This window comes from Cervus canadensis, chromosome 8 (genome assembly GCF_019320065.1).
Source record: "Cervus canadensis isolate Bull #8, Minnesota chromosome 8, ASM1932006v1, whole genome shotgun sequence".
NCBI lineage: Eukaryota > Metazoa > Chordata > Mammalia > Artiodactyla > Cervidae > Cervus > Cervus canadensis.
Window position 1 is genome coordinate 32,072,156 of NC_057393.1, and position 17,691 is coordinate 32,089,846.

At 39.3% G+C, this 17,691-nt stretch overlaps 1 protein-coding gene across 4 annotated transcripts in view; it reads left to right on the forward strand.

Moving 5' to 3' along the window:
• The window catches only part of ARHGAP19 (Rho GTPase activating protein 19), a 60,870-nt gene extending 44,755 nt beyond the window's left edge, over positions 1-16,115 (forward strand). For 3 of the 4 annotated variants that reach the window (XM_043475989.1, XM_043475987.1, XM_043475991.1), the window contains exons 7-12: positions 1,535-1,600; positions 2,611-2,802; positions 5,303-5,401; positions 7,410-7,520; positions 8,042-8,120; positions 12,247-16,115. In XM_043475989.1, coding sequence (XP_043331924.1) covers positions 1,535-1,600; positions 2,611-2,802; positions 5,303-5,401; positions 7,410-7,520; positions 8,042-8,120; positions 12,247-12,257 — 558 coding nt within the window. In that variant the 3' untranslated portion in view covers positions 12,258-16,115. Of the gene's footprint in view, positions 1-1,534; positions 1,601-2,610; positions 2,803-5,302; positions 5,402-7,409; positions 7,521-8,041; positions 8,121-12,241 lie in introns of all 4 variants that reach the window. The other variant, XM_043475988.1, reaches the window with a different exon arrangement.
• The last annotated feature ends 1,576 nt before the right edge of the window (positions 16,116-17,691 follow it).

Consider the following 17,691-nt stretch of genomic DNA (forward strand, 5'->3'; position numbering starts at 1 on the left):
TTCTAGGCTCTTTTGAAGGCAAGGAAGTAGATCAAAAATTTTTTAAAAGGAAATCATTAGTTCATAGTAGTATTTCCAATTCAGATTTAACACTACAGAGCTTTCTTTTTCTTGACGTCTTTTACTTTATACTTATATAAATTTTTACATTGCAAATTCTAGATTTTAATAGCATTTATATTTGTTATTTGTTTTATCCTGCAATATAACGAATTAGTTTCAAAATAGTGCAACTCTTACTACTACTAATAAACTTCTGTATATCTGCTGATGAAAGTTTAAGATTTCCTTACAGTTCCTTTTCCCTTGAGTATATCTCATTAGGCTGTATACTGCATAGTCAAAATACAGTTTTTAAAAGTTGGTGGAATAATTCCTTTCTCTGTGCTTATGTTGTCAGTTTGATATACAAATATGCTTATTTTGTTGTTGTTACTCAGTTTAGGGTTTGCTTTTTTTTCTTTTGGATTTGTTTTTTTGAAACTGTGGTATGTTTACATGGTTCAAAAGTCAACACTTTTTAGAAAAGTATACTTAGAGAAGTTTGAGTTCTTTTCCTAACCATTTTCATTATTTGCTGGTTTATTTTCTTAGTGTTTCTTTTTGTAAAAGCATATTACTGTATCAGTTCAGTTCGGTCGCTCAGTGGTGTCTGACTGCTGTATATATGTGTGTATACTCTTGTTTCCTCTTCTTTCTTACTCAAGTACTTTATACACTGCTGTGTAACTTTTCCACTCAACAGCAGGTCCTGGAAAGACTCATGTCAGTTCATAAAGTATTTCTTCCCTCCCTCCCTTCTCTCCTTTTTAACTACTGCATAGCACTTCATTGTATGGATTATATTAATAAAAGCTTATTCAATCAACTTCCTATTAATAGACATCTGGTTGTATCTATTAATTTTATCCAAGTATGTTTTGTATTTTTGGAGTTATATCTTCAGGATAGGTTTTCAGAAGTGAAATTTCTGGTTTAAAGGATGAATGAAAACGTAATTTTTTTAGATACTGCCAGATTCTCTTCCGTAGTGGTTATATTATTTATTCTTCTACTAGTACTGTTTCAGGGTACTTATCAGAGGATTCTGAGTAGTATATCAGTAAGCTAAATTATTCCTTTTCTGTTGTTACTCCACAGTGATTCTAAATGGTATTTTCTATACAGTGTTTCTAAAATGTGATTTAGGGACCACTTGAAATTTGTAAGGATTTGGGGGTAGTTTTTGTAAGTGTAAACATTACTACAGATGTCTGTTTTGGTTCATTTGAAAAAAATTATATATACACACATATAGGTGCCATATATGATTTTTAAAACTATGGTCGTGTCTCGTAGCGTTCCTGTTAGATTTCTTGAGCTATCTTTTTGGTGGCAAGAGAAGTGAAACTATGAAATAGGGCATTTTGAGGATCTTTCGTTTTTCTAGAATAATCTGCCAGTCAGATCATTTTAAGAACCACTGTCCTCATGATCTGCAAGAATTTTAGATACTGCTAACCGATTGTTCTTGATTTTCTTTTATCCTGCCCAGGCTCCTGCTTACATTCGGGACTGTGCCAGGTTGCACTATGTGGGTTCCAGAACTCAAGCTTCAAAGGTAAGAATAGAAAATTGCTTTTGGCCCAAACGAGGAGAGAGCTAACTAAGATTCGTGGGGATTTACAACAAAGCAGAGTCAATGTGAAGACATAGGAAGATAAAATGTATGAGAGAAGTCTGTAAATAGCGAATGTCTTAAATATTTTTAGCTATGAAAGTACATTTTTATATAAGACATTCTTTCAAGTTCATTGGTAAGGTAACACTGAAATGTCTAAAAGACCTAAGACTGTATGAGCTTAGAAAGCAAATGTGTGATGCTTATTAACAAGATTACATATGATTATTGAGCTTTAAAAGTGAGAAGTTAAAAAAATGTCACAAGCACTTTTTGAGAATTTCTGTTTAGTCTATCTTGATTAGAAACTTTAAGCTATCATCTTATGCTTTTTTTCCTGCTCCCGTTGGTTTCTACCTCTCATTGAGCAAATATCTGGTGTGATCAGGAAAACACTATTTTATTTTAACTAGTTTAACCGGAGTGTGGTTTTTCTTAGAAAGTTGTTTTTATTTCTCTACTACTGCTGTGTAGTTATCACATATTGTCATGTGTGGGAAGGAGCACCAGCCAAGAACCAGTGAATCTTGTCTCCAAGATGGGTCTGTCACTTTAGTATCTAGATGACTTTAAGCTTACAACTTAACTTCAGTTTTTACTTCAGTGAAATGGTAATAATGATACTTTTCCTGCTTAACCCATAGGATAACAGTTAGAAATATGAGATTAAAAGATGCTCTGAATAGTGGATTATTATATAAATGTATTTTTTGATGGCAGTATTCTAAATGAATTTAGGTTTTCTGGGCAGGTCATGGGAGTAGGCTGTTGATACAGTCTTTAATTGTAGGTTTCTCTTTATCTGATGATAGTATTTAGGTTTTTCTTGTCCCTACATCTAAGATGTACCCCACATCTCACCCTCCCTTTTTTTTTTCTTCAGGGTTGTGGGAATCTGGAAAAAAGCTGGCAAGATATATTAATTCACTGTTCTTTTAAATTTTCCATAGGATGATCTTGATCTGATAGCTTCATGTCATACCAGGTCCTTCCAACTGGCAAGATCTCAAAAATGGAACCGGGTAGATTCCTGCTCTCATCAGGAGGAGACCCAGCAGCGTACGGAAGAGGCACTAAGAGAATTGTTCCAACACGTTCACAATATGCCAGAGTCGGCAAAGAAGAAACAGCTCATCAGACAGGTGCCGAAGGCAGGGAGATAGTGACGGGGCTTTAGGGACGTGATTTTTGCTTGTAGAATCACTAGAGAATAGTTTGAACAACTTCATTTAATTTTTGTCTTTTACTGGCCCAAGCTTTGGTTTAGTCAGGAAAACAGACTTGTCTATGGCACCTCAGTGGTGATCTCTGTCTGCTGCCCACTAGGGAAAGAGGTGGAGGCTCTTGGATCTCTTGAGTAAACAGAAGGATCCAGTGTGGTTAGTTTTTCTAACTTGGTCATGTACGACGTTTAAGCCTGGCAAATAACCCAGTCTTTCTGAATTTCAGCCTTCTTATTGGTAATTGTAATGCCCATGTTCCATGGTTGTAAAGATTAGAGAGAATCTATGTAAAGTGGCTGGCATAGCAGGACAGAAGTGGTAGCTCTCACCAGTGAGTTGTTTGCAGTTAGAAAACACGAAATCAAGAGCCTCGTCTGCTACTAAAAATAGAAATTCTAGTGGCTAAGTTTGTTTATTTTGGAGCTGTGGGAGCAAAATTAGGTCTCTCATTTGCCATCTTGAGATTCACAGTGTAAATACTGATGACATGGTTAGTTTCTTTCTCAGGAAATTTATTTTGTCTCAACCCTTCTTGAATTTTAGCTAAACAGGCAAGGTCAGCCTCTTGACTTCTTATTCAACTGGGACCTTCTTGAGGGATGAGTCTGTGTTTTCGTTTTTATTTTTTATAGTTTATCTCAAGCACGGGGCCAGACAAAAACAAGTGCTCCAAAAATGTTGAACTGAGCTGTTCTTAACAGTTGACAAAGTCCTTTAAGAGAAATTTTTCTGTCACTCTCTTTGAAGTTACTTTGAGATCTAGCAAATTGTGCTCTAACTGGAATTTTATGGCTAAGTAATACTACAGATTTAAAGCAGTTTTGTGGTTTAATTCTTGGTAGAAATTTAGCCAGTAATTCAGGTAGGACAAGTGTAAATGACTTCTCTCATCAAGACTGAGGTCAAAGATAATACAAAGGAAAAAACTAGCATTAGTTTTGCTTTTCTTAGAAAACTGGAAAATTATAGAGAAGGATTAAAAGAAAATAAATCACTTATCCTACCAGTGTTTACATATTGGATATTCTTTCAGTCTGTTTCCTATGGATATTTTATATTTTGACATAGTTATGATCATACCATATACTTTGATTTCTTCCTTTTTCATTAACCATTACAGCATAAGTGTTTTCTCATGCATGCTTGTAAACTCCTTGCCTACATTTAAAATATTGCCATTTATTTTTGAAAAAAAAACTAATTTTACTATTCTCCATCATTATAAAGATAATGAATACTCACTCCAGAAACATTGAAGTCTCCAGAAGAGTGTCAAGAACAAGTTAAAAATCATCTATAATCTACTGGTCACATTTTGGAGTATTTCCTTCTTGTATTTATTTCCACGAATATATATTTCATATTATTTTTGCTTAGTTGAGGTAAAAATATACATTCCATTTTAAAACTACCCTACCCTTTTCCTATGACATTACATCAGAACATTTTCCATGTCATTAAAAGTCTATAAGCATTTTTAATGCTTGTATATTTCATTGTATATAACCTGATGTATATAGTTTGTCCTCTGCTGGACATATTGGGGAAATTAGGCATTTTTTTACTGTATACATTTTTGTTCATAAGTATTCTCTGCAGATTATTTCCTAGAAGTGGCATGACCAAAGGGTATGCATTCTCTGGGGGAAGCTGATACAGCTGCTAGGTTCCTTTTAATACATAGGTCCCTTCTCTCCCCTTCCTGTTTTTTTCTCCCTAAAAATTGCTGAAGCTTGTTTGTTTGACTAAACTTTTAAATTTGAAATAATTTAGATTTGGAGAAAAATTGCAAAGATAGTACAGAATTTCCACATACCTTTCACCTAGTTCCTTCTACTATTAACTAATGTTCTTCCTTAGTTATCAAAACTAAGACGTTAACATTAGTACATTACTATTAACATTGCAGACTTTATTCGGATTTTACTAGTTGTAACACTAATATCCTTTTTCTGTTCTAGGGGCCAGTCCAGATACCACATTGCATTTAAACACACACACACATATCCTCCTGCTCTCTTTGCACTTTATTTGTGAAAGAAGACAGATTGTCTCCCACAGTCAGGATTTTGCTGATTGCATTCCTGTGGTATTATTTAAGATGTTCCTTAGTCCTTTGTATTTGCTGTAAACTGGTAGTTAGATCTAATTGTAGAAGCTTGATCTGATTCCAATTTGATTGCTTTGGGGTATGTAGTATTTAACTTACCCTCAGGCTAACTTAATAAAATTTGACTTCTTGGTGGCATAATTTCTGCCTTTGTGATTTGCTTGCCAACCTACTAATCCATGTATGTACACATTCACTTATTCCTGGACGTCTCTGAATATTTACATTTAGCTATTAATTGTCACAGAATGCTGTCTCTTGATTTGTTACAGGAGACTGTAACAAAATGTTCTCTATGTTTGCTTCTAGTTTAATAAGCATTCTGGGACCCAGACACCGGGACGCGAGCCTTCTACTCCCCTGGTGCAGAAAAGGGCTCGCTCACGGTCCTTCAGTGGCCTCATTAAGGTAGGCATGCTGTGCTGTCATTTTCAATATTGATCGTGAGAAAATTAACAATCTGGCTCTTCTTAGGCATAAACAGTTTTGTTCCATTCTTTGGGATTCTATAAAGGGTTCACTTATAAAGAGAAAAGGATAGAATTTGGAAATGCTTTTAATTTTCATAGCATTCTGCTGTGTTTCAAATCAGAGAAGGGACTCTGTGATTGGAGAAGTAAGGGATAAGAGAAATAAAGGTCCTTTGCTGTCTTCTGGGGCTAAGGACAGAGTCCTCATTTCTGATTTACTGTGCAGGTTGCTGAAATTAGGAAGTGAGAAAGTTGACAGACACTAGAAATAGATTTTCTAATAGCCTAGTGACTTTTAGGTAAACCCCAAATTTTGATCAGTTGTTTTCTTTTCTTCGTCTAAAACTTCATTAAAAATCTTGTTTTTAAAACAAATGCAATATATACTTCTGTGCTGTTGTTGCCATCATTGTTATTGTATATTCAATTTACTCCAGTCTTCATGGATGATCTGAACATGTAACTAAGGGATATTGCCAGCAGGTGGCAGTAGATAGCTGATTATGGGGGTTCAAATTTCCAGGCATAAAGAAACCAAGGAAAGTCTGTCATTCTTCTTGGTCATAGAGATGATTGATAATAAGAAAAGTAATAGTTAAATAAATGTTTCTCTGTGTTAGTCAAACAAATGTTCCTTAACTGAAGTTAGATGGGTATAGTTTTTTCTTCATAGTGAGTTCTTCTGCTGTTGGTTCTAGAAGTATTGCTAACTGTTGCTTGAAAGGTAAGAATATAATATTCTCTTGGCATCTGCCCTCTTCTTTACTGAGAGAGAATTTAAAACTTTAGAATTATAAAAGAGCTTATAATTCTATCAGGAGAAAACATCAGAACAATAATTTAAACAGTGTTAACAAGTTTCACAGGACAGAAGGGTTAAGTGTTTTTGTTGTAAATGAGGAGACTTTCAAGCTAATAATAGATGTAGGTTTCTGCTTGACAGCAAAGGAATAGTGAAAGGTCTGTTAAAAAATTCAGTGGAAGCTTTATAGCTAGTCCTGTGACTCCTGGCATCTCCTATTCAGCTTACTATGAGGTGATATCTGACTTCTGAAAGGAAGATGGAGTGGCCTTATTTTTCCAGCATTTCTGTGTTTTAGCTATTTGATTTCTTTCCTGCTTTGATACCTTTTTTTGGCTAGACTTATTTCCTCCAAAATTCCTATTATGTAAATGATTTATTGCATCAGAATATTCCTGCTGATGTTTATATTGTAAAGTTTAATGTTCTAGTTTTGATATGTTCTTTTTTTGGAATTCAAATTTATTCTCTAAGGAGAAGAAAGAGAAGATTTCTTCGAAGATGGTAGAATTGTCACTGTCAGCTGTTACAGTAGGTTACATCAGCTCCTAAGCTGTTCAGAGATGAAAGGGCTTTTAGTCTTGCATTGAATGTCAGTATGGTCACATGACCCTTTTAAGAAGGCCTGTATCCTCTTGTGGTTATAATAGGAGCTCTTAGAGAATTTTTCCGAATTTTCCAATCCTGTGTGAGGGAGACATGACACGGAAGCAAAATCTTAGAGTGGACCCTGTCTTAAGTGTCTGTTAGTAGGGAGGGGAGGAGGGACTCTTAAAAGCTGCCAGAGACATGTCTTTAGGGAAAAAAATTATACTGGTAGGTAACTGGCATTTCTTTTATGGCCTCAGAAGCATTGTAATTGGCCCATGTTAGTTGGTTTAAATCAACTATAAAGTTTCTTTTAACATTTCAGTCCTTTAGATAGTTTAAAGAGGAATAGTGACCACCTAAAGCAAGGCAGTGGTCTTAGGTTTTTTAGTAACATGCTTTGACCTCTCGTGTAAGATGCCTGTGGGACTTTATCAGAGAGCTGAGATTTTTTTTTTTTAACTTAAGAAACTGTAGTTTTGAAGGCCAGTATAGATATATATAATACAGATGTAGTAGCTGTTTATAAATCAAATATTTTCTTTTCCTAAATCAGCGGAAGGTCCTGGGAAATCAGATGGTGTCAGAAAAGAAAAACAAGTACCCTACTCCGGATTCTGTAGCCATTGGTGAATTGAAGAGAGCCAGCAAAGAAAATATGAACTTAGTAAGATACTGTTCTTTGTACTTTTTCTCTGTATGTGTTCATCTGTAGAAAAGAAGAAAATTAATATGCCCTCATTTGTTTTACTGTGTTTCTTTGGGCCATTCAGCCTTTTTTCTCAATCTTTTCATTTATGCTGATTGTCTTTTTTCTGTAGGCTTTCATTGATTCATTCAACAAACACATTTCAAGTTCAGGGAGGACATAGCCAGTTACAGGCAGAAATGACAAATGCAGTGAAATAGCTCTACACATAAAGTGCTGGAGGGAGCCGTTCGTATTGGGAGAGCCCACAGGGTGCGTTACATTTGAGCCAGGCCTGCTTGACACTGCGTTAGCCATGGACTCATCCTTCCAGGAATGGTTACTTCATTAAGCCAGCAGTAAAACAGTGAAGATTAATGAGATATAACTAAGTTGGTAAAACTCTTCATGTTGAAATTGAACAAGTAAATAATTCCTCTGTTAGCAAAATCTGTTTATAGGAATGACATTTAAACCACTCTAAAATTTTCTTGTTACAGTTATTTTCTGGCTCTCCAGCTGTCATGATGACACCAACAAGACTGAAATGGCCTGAGGGGAAGAAAGAGGGGAAAAAAGGTACTAATTGTACTTATTCTGTATGTCTTAGTGAATGTAGTTTCTTTCTGCATCTAGTCAGTCAGTAGCAGGTTTTGAATTCCCACTGTGGTATGGTGGTAGTTGGAAGTGATGTAAAAATTAGAAGGCCTGGAGTTTATGTAGCAGATGGTTACTGAACATCTCCTCAGAACTGTCCCAGGTGCTGAGGGCAGAGCTGTGAACACAGACCCACAGGGTCCCTGAATCCTCAGACAGACAGGACACATGGGAAAGATATTTTAAGAGTACGTGTTAAGCAAATTAAAAGCAAGTGTAAACTAACTTGTGAAACCAAGTACAGGAGAGCTAAGAAGGTGCTTAGCAAACATGGAACAATTGCGTTCTTTTTCTGTGTAGACTTTAGCTTTGTTTATTCAATTAGGCTTTCCAAATAAAGAGCTCATGCTAAAGGACTCTGGAAATCAGATCATACAACATGTTTTTAAGGATATTTAGGGTAGAAAGGATAATTTAGTGCTGAGACTGCTGACTGGCCAAGTCTCAGCTGATGGAGGGCACCGACTGATGTGCTTTTCTCTGAGGAAGCCACATGGCTCACTGGAAAGGCCGGGGGATCTGTGGTTAGGACCAGCCACTCCCTCTCAGCCCACTTTCTCCTCCAAAAATGGAGATAATATTAATAGTTGTATCTACTTCTTAGTTTTCTAATGAGTCTCAATTAAAACAATGTTTTGAAAGCACATTGTGATGTTAAAGCATTAACAGGCAGCAGTAATTGTTACTAAGGAAAACTAGGCAAGACTTGGTCTGGTTCTATAAGGCTTGCATGGCAGATGAAGTAATTTCTGGTTTGATATGCTCATTTTACCATTGAGATACAAGCATACTTACTGTTTGAGGCATAAACAATAGAATGAGAACAAAAGCCCAATCCTTACAGATGAATCTTTATTCTTTTCTAGGAAATTAGATTTATTTTTGGAAGAAAGAAATGCTTTAAAAAAATAAGCTAGTTAAATATTTTACCAAGAAGTTTTAGAGCAGGGATTCTTCCTGTTTGCTGTGGACTTCCTAAGGGCTCTAATAAAGTTCCTGGTATTATTGATGGAGTTTTATGTGTAGGTGCCTATGAACATCTTTCTGGAAGAGAGAATGTATAGTTTTTCTAAGATTCTCAAAAATGTTAGTGATTCAGAAAAGTGGAGGCCCACAGATAATGAATGACCTCCCACTGGATTAGGCAGTGGTATTTTCACTTTACCTTCTCCCTGTTCACTTCCTCTGTCTGGGAACACCTGTGGGTGTCATAACTTCACACTATTCTCCTTCTCCTCCTTCCTGTTTAATTTTTTTCCATCTCTGCAGTGCTTTACTGTCGTCCGCCTCCCCTTCCCTCTCTTCATGTTTTTCTTCCCTCTGTCTTAGGCTCTGCCTGTCCGTGTCCTCCCCCCATGCCTGTCCCCTTAGTGTTTGGTCTACTTATGCAGCTCAGTTCTGTTCTCTGATTCCCTTTCCTCAGCCTGCAGCTCCAGATCTGAGCTATGTCTAGTCTCCATTTCCACAGATCCAAGTGCCTGCCACCTTTCTTTTACACAATGAACACAGTACTAGATTTTTTTTTTTTTTTTTGATGTTGATTTTATTAAAGGAGGACTTCCCTGGTGGCTCAGACGGTAAAACGTCTGTCTGCAATGCTGGAGACCTGGGTTCGATCCCTGGATCAGGAAGATTCCCTGGAGAAGGAAATGGCAACCCACTCCAGTACTCTTGCCTGGAGAATCCCATGGACAGAGGAGCCTGGTATGCTACAGTCCACGGGGTCACAAAGACTTGGACACAACTGAGTGACTTTCACTTTCACTTTATTAAAGGAACAAATATTTTTTTGAAGAAGAGAATGCAATTTTATTATCATCATCAATAGTGTATTCCCAAAGACATGTATTTAGCCTGGAGTTTCTCAGGTGGCACTACTGACATTTTAAGTCAGATGATTCTTTGTTGTGGGGAGCTGTTCTGTGCGTTGTGTGAGAGTTCGTTGTATTCCTGGCCCCTGCCTACTGGATGCCAGTACCCTTCCTCCAGTTGTAACAACCAGTGTCTGCCCCCTGACATTGCCAAATATCCCCTTCAGGGGAGGGGGCAGAAACCCTCCCTGATGAGAACTGCTGATTTAGCACCTATGTATTAATGGGCATTATTTTCAGCAGTCAGAGTCCTAGCCATTGTTCAAAGCCCAGCCTAAACCCTACCTCCTCTGTGAAATCTTCTTTGGCTAACTAAGACATGTACTTTTTCCTTTGAGCTCTTATTGACATTGCGAAGATGTTGACATTTAATGTGATTTATCTTAGTTATTTACTTCATATGTTTTGTCTTACTTCTTTAGCTAGTTTCTCTTCTGGAAGACAAAGGCCAAACTTAATATATTTGTGACCCCCCGCCCCTTCTCTTCTGCACAGTAATGATGGCCTTGCATCCAGTAGGCATTTAGTAAACATTTGCTGGTGAGAGGTGTAGTGGTGGTAAGAATATGAGCTTTGAGTTCAGTTAGACTTGGTTTTAGTCCACAGCCTTAATAGCTATATATCTTAGGGCAAGTTCATTTGTATAGGCTTCAGATTCTTTACTTATAAAATGGCAAGAACATTACTTCATGCACAGTTTTTTGTGAGAGTGAATGAGACAGTGTACATAAAGAATTCAGCAACACCTGGCACAAAATACACACTCAGTAAAAGTAGTGTTGTTGCCATTCAGATGATTTAATAAAGTGAGATTAGGGCAAGAGAACAAAATGATGCTTACTTGGTAGAGAGTAAACAATTCTCAGTTAGACTCTCCGACCCGCAGTTCAGTTCAGTTCAGTCTCGCAGTCGTGTCTGACTTTTTGCGACCTCATGGACCGCAGCACGCCAGGGCTCCCTGTCCATCACCAACTTCCAGAGTTTACTCAAACTCACGTCCGCTGAGTCAGTGATGCCATCCAGCCATCTCATCCTCTGCAGTCCCCTTCTCCTCCCACCTTCAATCTTTCCCAGCATCAGGGTCTTTTCAAATGACTCGGTTCTTCACATCAGGTGGCCAAAGGATTGGAGTTTCAGCTTCAGCATCAGTCTTTCCATTGAATATTCAGGACTGGTTTCCTTTAGGATTGACTGGTTGGATCTCCTTGCTGTCCAAGGGACTCTCAAGAGTCTTCTCCAACACCACAGTTCAAAAGCATCAATTTTTCAGCACTTAGCTTTTTTTATAGTCCAACTCTCACATCCATACATGACTACTGGAAAAACCGTAGCTTTGACTAGATGGACCTTTGTTGGCAAAGTAATGTCTCTGCTTTTTAATATGCTGTCTAGGTTGGTCATAACTTTTCTTCCAAGGAGTAAGCGTCTTTTAATTTCATGGCTGCAGTCACCATCTGCAGTGATTTTGGAGCCCCCCAAAATAAAGTCTGTCACTGTTTCCCCATCTATTCCCCAAGCATAAGTTATTTTTGAAGGATACATTGATATCCCATCACATGAAGTGATGGGACCAGATGCCATGATCTTAGTTTTCTGAATGCTGAGTTTTAAGCCAACTTTTTCACTCTCCTCTTTCACTTTCATCAAGAGGCTCTTTAGTTCTTCACGTTCTGCCATAAGGGTGGTGTCATCTGCATATCTGAGGTTATTGATATTTCTCCCGGCAATTTTGATTCCAGCCTGTGCTTCATCCAGGTCAGCATTTCTCATGATGTACTCTGCATATAAGTTAAATAAACAGGGTGACAGTATACAGCCTTGACGTACTCCTTTCCCTATTTGGAACCAGTCTGTTGTTCCATGTCCAGTTCTAACTGTTGCTTCCTGACCTGCATACAGATTTCTCAAGAGGCAAGTCAGGTGGTCTTGTATTCCCATCTCTTTAATTTTCCACAGTTTGTTGTGATTCACACAGTCAAAGGCTTTGGCATACTCAGTAAAACAGAAGTAGATGTTTTTCTCTGTTTCTGTTGCTTCTTAGATGATCCAACAGATTGATCTCTACCCTCAGGTTGTAGAAAATACTAAGTATAGATTTCTCTAGCTTTTAGGTGGGATATTTGCAGAAAGAAATATTTATAAATGTGTTTAATGTTCCTTTTTCTCTTTCAGCGTAGGATTCTTCTGAAGGATCCAGAGTTTTCCTGTTGTCCACCCAGAATTCTTTCTTCTGTGGGCCAGGGGCCGTGACCACCCGCAGAAGAGCTGGGACTTGCAGCTCGCTTGCTGCGTGTTGAATTGTGAAAGCCAACTAATCCTGTGACTCAACTGATACCTCTAACCTCACTCAGCGGCAATGTCTGCAGATTCTGCCTACTGAACCGGTGCTAGCAACTCTCTCTCTCTCTCTCTCTTTAAAAACAATGTTCTGGGGAAACCACTAAACCGCCAAACCAGCTTACACACAGCACATCAATGAGCAGAACTCGGCAGGCTCCCCTGCCTGTTCCATGTGTTTCTTTAGGCAGGTTCTGTGTTTCGAAAATTTGAAGTCTGTGCTCAACTGCAGTGGTTTTTTTAAAAAGTGCAGTCAATCTAGTGGATTGATGTTATTTTTAACTGATAGTTGGGACTTTTCTCTGTTTTGATAGTATTGGGGGATATGTTGGGTATTGTTTTGTTTATTTGTTTTTTCTTATATTTTTAAAAGCCATATTTTGGATAAGTAATTGAAATGGGCTCTAAGCCAGATGTCTTTTCTCTTTTTCATCTTAAGCTCTTTGTCTTATGAGGCTGTACTCCTCAGTACCTATTTGTGTCCAAAGAATTTATCGCTTTCCTGGGAATTTTTTTTTTTTTTATGATTTCTTGGGCCTGAGATTATAGGTATTTGGCCTGCAGTATTGACTAATTCTGAATGATGCAGTATCTTAGCAAATGATATTAAACTGTGTCCTTTCTTCCCTCCTTCCTTTCTGTCTCCCTCCCTGTCTTCCTCTTTCCTCAGTGATGTCAGAATAGTCGTATGGTTGCTGAACTCCTGCATTCATTCAGATTCCTCTCACCTAAAACATGTCTGGTGCCAATGTGGTGCCTTCTGTGCCCAGTCACTGTAACTCAAGGCATGTCACCAACAGCTTACTTGAGGCTTGCTGAAGTACCTGTATGTAGTGGAAGCTCTGGAGTAGGATTAGGCTGGGGCCGGCTTTATGGCCAGGATGACTCCTGATGGATGAGATTATCCTTCATCCTTCTAAGGGATCAGGTGTGCAGGCTGGACCGTCTCCTGAGAGCAAGCTGGAGTCAGAGGAAGGAACTGAGCATCTGTCTCTGCAGGATTGAGAGATTTAAAGGAAAGAATGTTCTTGTTTGGAAGCAGTTGTGGTTTATCACCTGTGTTCACGGGCAGCTGCTGGCTTGCCCCTTTGCTTGTCACAGTGGGCACCAGGAGTAGTTTGGAGATGGGCTGGAGCTTTGACTGGGTTGGGGATGTTCACGTGTGTTTTGAGGAGAGTGGCAAAGCTCTGATCCAGTGTGAGATGTCACTGTCCAGAGAGCAGCAGGGGCAGGAGGGAGTGTTGTTTTATGCCTGCTCTGTTAGATGTGTGACCATTCTTACCCCATGTGCTGGGGCTGAGTCAGGCCTCAGGGGAAAGGCAGTTGCCCAGCAAACTATGACTTCTGCCCTATTTTTAAACTGTTGAAATGGTGTGTTATTGCTGAAACAAAAGATGATTCTGGGGAGCACAGTTTGCTGTTGTATCTGGAAGTCAGTCTTGTCCGCTGTATTTTCTGTTTCTTCTGCTGCCGTAACAACAGTAGTGGAGAAAAATGGAAAATTTGGCCATCCAACTTGATAGATTGTAAATAATAGATGGTTAGGAGTATAAAGCTGCTCAAAAGTCCCTTTTTCTACAGTAGTTTTATGTCATTCTTAAAAAATACTTATTAGCAAGTTCATACATATAGGGTTCTATTTGAGTTTTTTCCTTATAAAATGTCCTGCACCAGCTGTCAGTGAGTGCAAACAGGGACCCCTTGTGGTATGACCAGGCGATATCTTCCCTTAACTCAGTACTTGTTTCTTAGTTTGTCTAAGCGTCTCATTCTGGAGTGGTGTGGTCTGCTAAACGTGGTCTGGCACAGGTGGAGGGAGCAGAGCAGTGACCTCATACCTCCTTGTCATCGAGTTGGTTCTGTGGTTCTACTGGAGGGAGGTTCTATATGAGATTTAGTTGGTTGACTGCAGTTAGTAATCCAGGCTAGTGTTCTGGGGCTGGGGTGGTAAGAGATTTCTGTCATGTGCTTCTATATAGCTTGCCCCTTTGGGCAGTTTATGTGGGTATTTGGGCATGTGTGTTTCATTAAAGTATTTATTAAATATGATTTCCCTTGCTGTAAGGGTATGATAGGTCTTTTCTTGTTTGTTTTTTAACAGAAGCTGTGATCTAGTTGGAATCCAAATTTGAGAAATAAACAGCATATATTTCTGCCTTATAATATGTAACTGTTCTAATCCTGTGGAATCTTACGGAGAATGCAAAAACAAAGACCCTTTAAGCATTTGCTACAGGAGGGTTGTGTTTCCTTTCTGACTCGGTGGGCAGGCATTTTTGAGCCAGTATTTAACAATTTAAAAAATACGTAATATTTTAAAAATCTGTTTTATGTTTGTTTTTCATGTTGAAACAATTTCTTTGGAAATGCCTCTTGTTGCTTTTAAAATTTCCTTTCTTTCTGGGGTCAGTTGCAGTGGATTTTGATGTAATATTAATGTGGGGCAGTATATCTTGTGTGGGCTCAAGCATAAAAAATGCAGACCACTTCCTTAATTCAGATCAGTTGGCACTGGGTGAGCTATCCTGGTTGAATCAGTGAAAACCTTGGGCACTGGACTTTCTAACTTTCTAACTTGGTACAGCGGTGCAGTGTACCTGCTTTGAAAGACTCCATTGCAGCAGTGAAAGAGGATTGGATGATACTGATTGTACCTGAGTGCCAAAACACAGTCAAGGAGGTGGTACCTCGTGAATCATAACTGAAACTGTAGTTGACCCTCCACCAGCTCATTACCCCGAATAATTCTTCTGTGGTCAGGAATGACAATGGGCTACCTTGGGAAACAGAGCAGTTTGGGGTTAATTGTGGTGATCACTGGGTGTTCCAGCGGTGGCTGTTTTATTGGCTTGTAAGAAAGCCAGTGGTTCCAGAGTGTCAGAGCAGAGCCATTCTCTCCTCTGGAACAGGAGTGTTTCTGTTGAGCTTTCCTCATAGAAACCTCTGCTAGGATACGGTTTAAAACACCGCCTTCCAGGAGATCCTGTGGTTGCAGAGTGGTCTCTCTATTTCATCTGCTTCCTTACTTCTTGCAGAGCCTCACACAGATGCTTGAAACTGGCTCTCATTCTGAAGTCTTTTCTGAGTAGAATTCCTTTCCCCAGGAGAGAGCCGCATCCATCTGGAAGCCTTGGTACCGAAGACAGGACCTGGATCCAAAGCTGGATGCCAGCAGTTGGCAGGACTGCTGTAGGAATTGGGGAAGACTCGGGTTTCTAAGATGCACAAGCTTTTCAGACCAGTGGTAATTAATCCGCTTTAAAACTCACTGGGGGAGAGCTGGCTTTCCTCTGCAGGTCATGCTGAGCCGTTTCCACAGGTGGAGAGCGGATGGGAGGGCTGGCGAGGAGGTGGAGTTAAGACTTAATAGCCTGAGTGCTTGGGTTACCATGGAAACTGGAGTGTGCGAGGCCACAGCAGATGCTAAAGAGCCATTGAGCACTCACCCAGACATGTATGGGGGACCAGCAGAACTGGATGGGAAAAACTCCTGCCCCAGGGTCCTTTCTTCACAGCAAGGCTTGCCTTTTCCCTACCCTTAAGCTCGCTCAACAAGAGAAGCAAGGTTTCGTAACTGTCTAACCATTTTTTATTTTTTCATTCTTATTCAACTATATCCTATATATATATATGTAACTGTAAAGAAACATGTATTGTTTTCCTTTTATATTCATGTAATATTCGGAAATTAAATTTCTTTTGTTTCATATCTATTGGCTTTGACCAGTCTCTTCATTTACATTTGACTGATGGATTATTTTAAAGAGAGGTTGCCTCTTAAAAAAATTGTTTGTTTCAAGTTTGAGCTGTTATGACAGAGATGGCCTCTTGTTCTGAGGACTCTGACACCTAAGAACAGTGTGTCTTTGGCTTGCTCTCCAGCTGGGTGGGTGGGTTCAGGGGGAGTAGGGCTTTTTTGGCTGATAGGACATGGGATTGGAACCTCTGGGAATTTTGAGTTTCCTGATTTCACTTGGCTGAGTCTAGAATGCTTTGCCCAGATTTCAGTTTCTCACATAATCTTTATTTCCTCATTTAAAAATAAGGAGGGATGGTTATAGTAACAGTAAAAACCAAGTGACATTTTCATCTCGGCCAGCAAGCTGTAGTGTTTAGACAACTCTGGTTGAGATGTTGTTTCTGTCACTTACGTATGTGGGCTTGGGCATGTTCCCCACTCTGTAAGGGAGTGGGGAACGAAACCATCTCAATGATGCCATGCTCAAGAGGCACATTTAAGGGCTTAGCACAAAGGTTTTAATCTGGAGTTTGTGATTTCAGGAATCTTTTGCTCCTGTAATTCTATGTAAAATTTTGTGTATGTTTGAATTTTTCTAAGGGAGAGATTTCAGAGCCTCCATAAGAATCCCAGAGGAGTCCTTGACCACTAAATACTGAGCACCGCTAGCCTCACATAGTGCCTGGCAGATGGCAGGTATTCATTAAATGTTAACTTTCTCTGTCTCTGCCAAGGACACATTTTATAATCAGCTGCTTACTGATGCTGACATGGTTATTTTGGATAACAATTAGTTACATCCAGAATAGAAATAAAAAACTCTTCTGTTTTTGCTCCGTTACCTGCCTGTGTGTTCCTCTTGAGCCGTGTTAGCTCCCTAAGGTGCTGCTCAGACCGTCTGTCACTCTCTCCTCATCCCCCAAGGACCAGTTCATATTGTTTGCTGTAGAAAAAGGAGTTAGTTCTGTTCCTTTAAAGTGTGGAGGGACTCTTAACAGCACATGGGAAACTCAGTAATGCAAAACGAAAAGGGGTAGGACAGGAGTTATTCTGAAAAATAGGAAGAGGATCAAAATGTCTAGTCCAGTGCTGAGCACATAACCATTAATCACTGAGTCACAGAATGGAATGAAGATGCAGACGCATTAAACAGCGGGAAGAGGAGGTGGGAAGAGAGAGACCTGGGAGGAGTCTTTGACTCTCTCCCACTCCAGGGCCTTTGTACCCCATGGCAGGCGGCCCATTTTTGCCCCCCCCCTCCCCCCCCAGATTCCTGAATTAGAAGCACAGAGAGTGTGAATAGTGAAGAAGCCTGAGACCTAGGCTAGAGGGCTGTGGTGGGACCATCAGGTTTGTTAGGTGCTGCTTTTATGTCCTAGCCTCTTAAATTCCCTATAAAAAGCAAAAACAAAAATTGGGGTTGAGCGGTTGGCCAGGTCTTGATCCTAGTTGATCATTAATATCTTATCCTTCATTGGAAGCATCTAGTGCCCAGATCCCCAGTCTTCGGCCTTGGAACCAGTGTGCAGATTAGTAGCAGGGGCCC